The sequence below is a fragment of the Apium graveolens genome, chromosome 4, assembly GCF_009905375.1.
Source record: "Apium graveolens cultivar Ventura chromosome 4, ASM990537v1, whole genome shotgun sequence".
Classification (NCBI taxonomy): Eukaryota; Viridiplantae; Streptophyta; class Magnoliopsida; order Apiales; family Apiaceae; genus Apium; species Apium graveolens.
The window spans coordinates 210,546,508-210,547,793 of NC_133650.1; the positions used below are offsets into that span (position 1 = coordinate 210,546,508).

At 45.0% G+C, this 1,286-nt stretch overlaps 1 protein-coding gene across 1 annotated transcript; it reads left to right on the plus strand.

Annotated features, from left to right (window-relative positions):
• Positions 1-461: 461 nt before the first annotated feature.
• Positions 462-935, plus strand: LOC141719343 (uncharacterized). The gene has a single exon (XM_074521716.1). The coding sequence runs from the start codon at positions 462-464 to the stop codon at positions 933-935; it is 474 nt and encodes a 157-aa protein (XP_074377817.1).
• Positions 936-1,286: the final 351 nt, after the last annotated feature.

Consider the following 1,286-nt stretch of genomic DNA (forward strand, 5'->3'; position numbering starts at 1 on the left):
TGGAAAGGGGGTATTCAGAAAGGCATCCCCCCTCACAAACTACAACAAGAGGGACACTTCGAAGTATTGTGCATACCATGAGGCCACGAGGCACGATACGACTGATTGTGGACAGCTAAAGGATGAGGTTGAGACACTGATACATCAAGGGAAACTTACGGAGTGGGTTGTCAAGGAGGTTCGAAATCACATGACTGACTATAATACAGTCCCTCCTTCACCCCCAAAAGAAAAGGAGAGGGCGCATCAGGCAAAAAACATTCACATAATTCTAGGCAGGTCTCATATCGGTGGAGATAGCCTGAAGGAGATGGACAGATTTGCCTGGGAGGCGAAGGATAACGCTGAAGAAAGATGCCTTTAAATTTTCTCGAGCTTGTGACAAGTGTCAGCGGTATGCCAAAAACTATAACAGCCCCATGGCTCCCCTCACATCTCGTATGAGTCCCTGACCCTTCTCCATGTGGGGAATAGATTTGATTAGAGATCTTCCCAAAACAAGGGGGGGTGTTAAGTATACAGTGGTTGCGGTGGATTACTTCACAAAGTGGGCAGAAGCTGAGCCTCTGTCCACCATTACAACAAAGACCACAACTAGGGAAACACCTTTATCTTTGGTGTATGACCGTGAGGCCATGGTACTGGTTAAAGTAGAGGCAAGATCTTTTCGAAGGGATAATTATGAGTCAGAGGCGAACGAGATTAACCATCGTCTCTACTTGAACATGATTGAGGAGACTCGAGAGGATGCTCAGATCAGGATAACAGCATATCAGCAACGAACAGCTCGATATTACAACAGCAAGGTTCGAGCCCAGACTTTTAAAGCGGGAGATTGGGTTCTACGTCGGGTCATGCCAAACACCAAGGTAGTGAGCCTTGGAGTCTTTGGGACAAACTGGGAAGGCCCCTACAAGATAAAATCAGTACTCTGAGAGGGAACCTACCATCTCAATAATATACAGGACAAGTTGATCCCACGAGCCTGGAATGCGAAGCATCTCCGCAAGTATTATCAGTAATATTATTCTTTTCAGACTTAGTATTATTAAATTATTCCTAAGTCTCGGGGGGTAGTTCTATATAGGTACCTCCCCGAGGCCACAAACATGTACTTGACTCATCTTCCACTATTTATGAATGAATGCCTAATTGCTATTTATTTGTGCCCTGAATTATGAGATTTGTCAATATACTAAGATTCCAGCATGGGAGCCTATCCTTGGGAAGCCCATGCAAGGATAAAACAGTTAAAAATTACAAAGCACGCTGGGCCTAGGCTTGCT

Excerpts from the sequence above, each read along its gene's own strand:
- LOC141719343 (XM_074521716.1), top strand. The coding sequence starts at position 462 with ATGTGGGGAATAGATTTGATTAGAGATCTTCCCAAAACAAGGGGGGGT.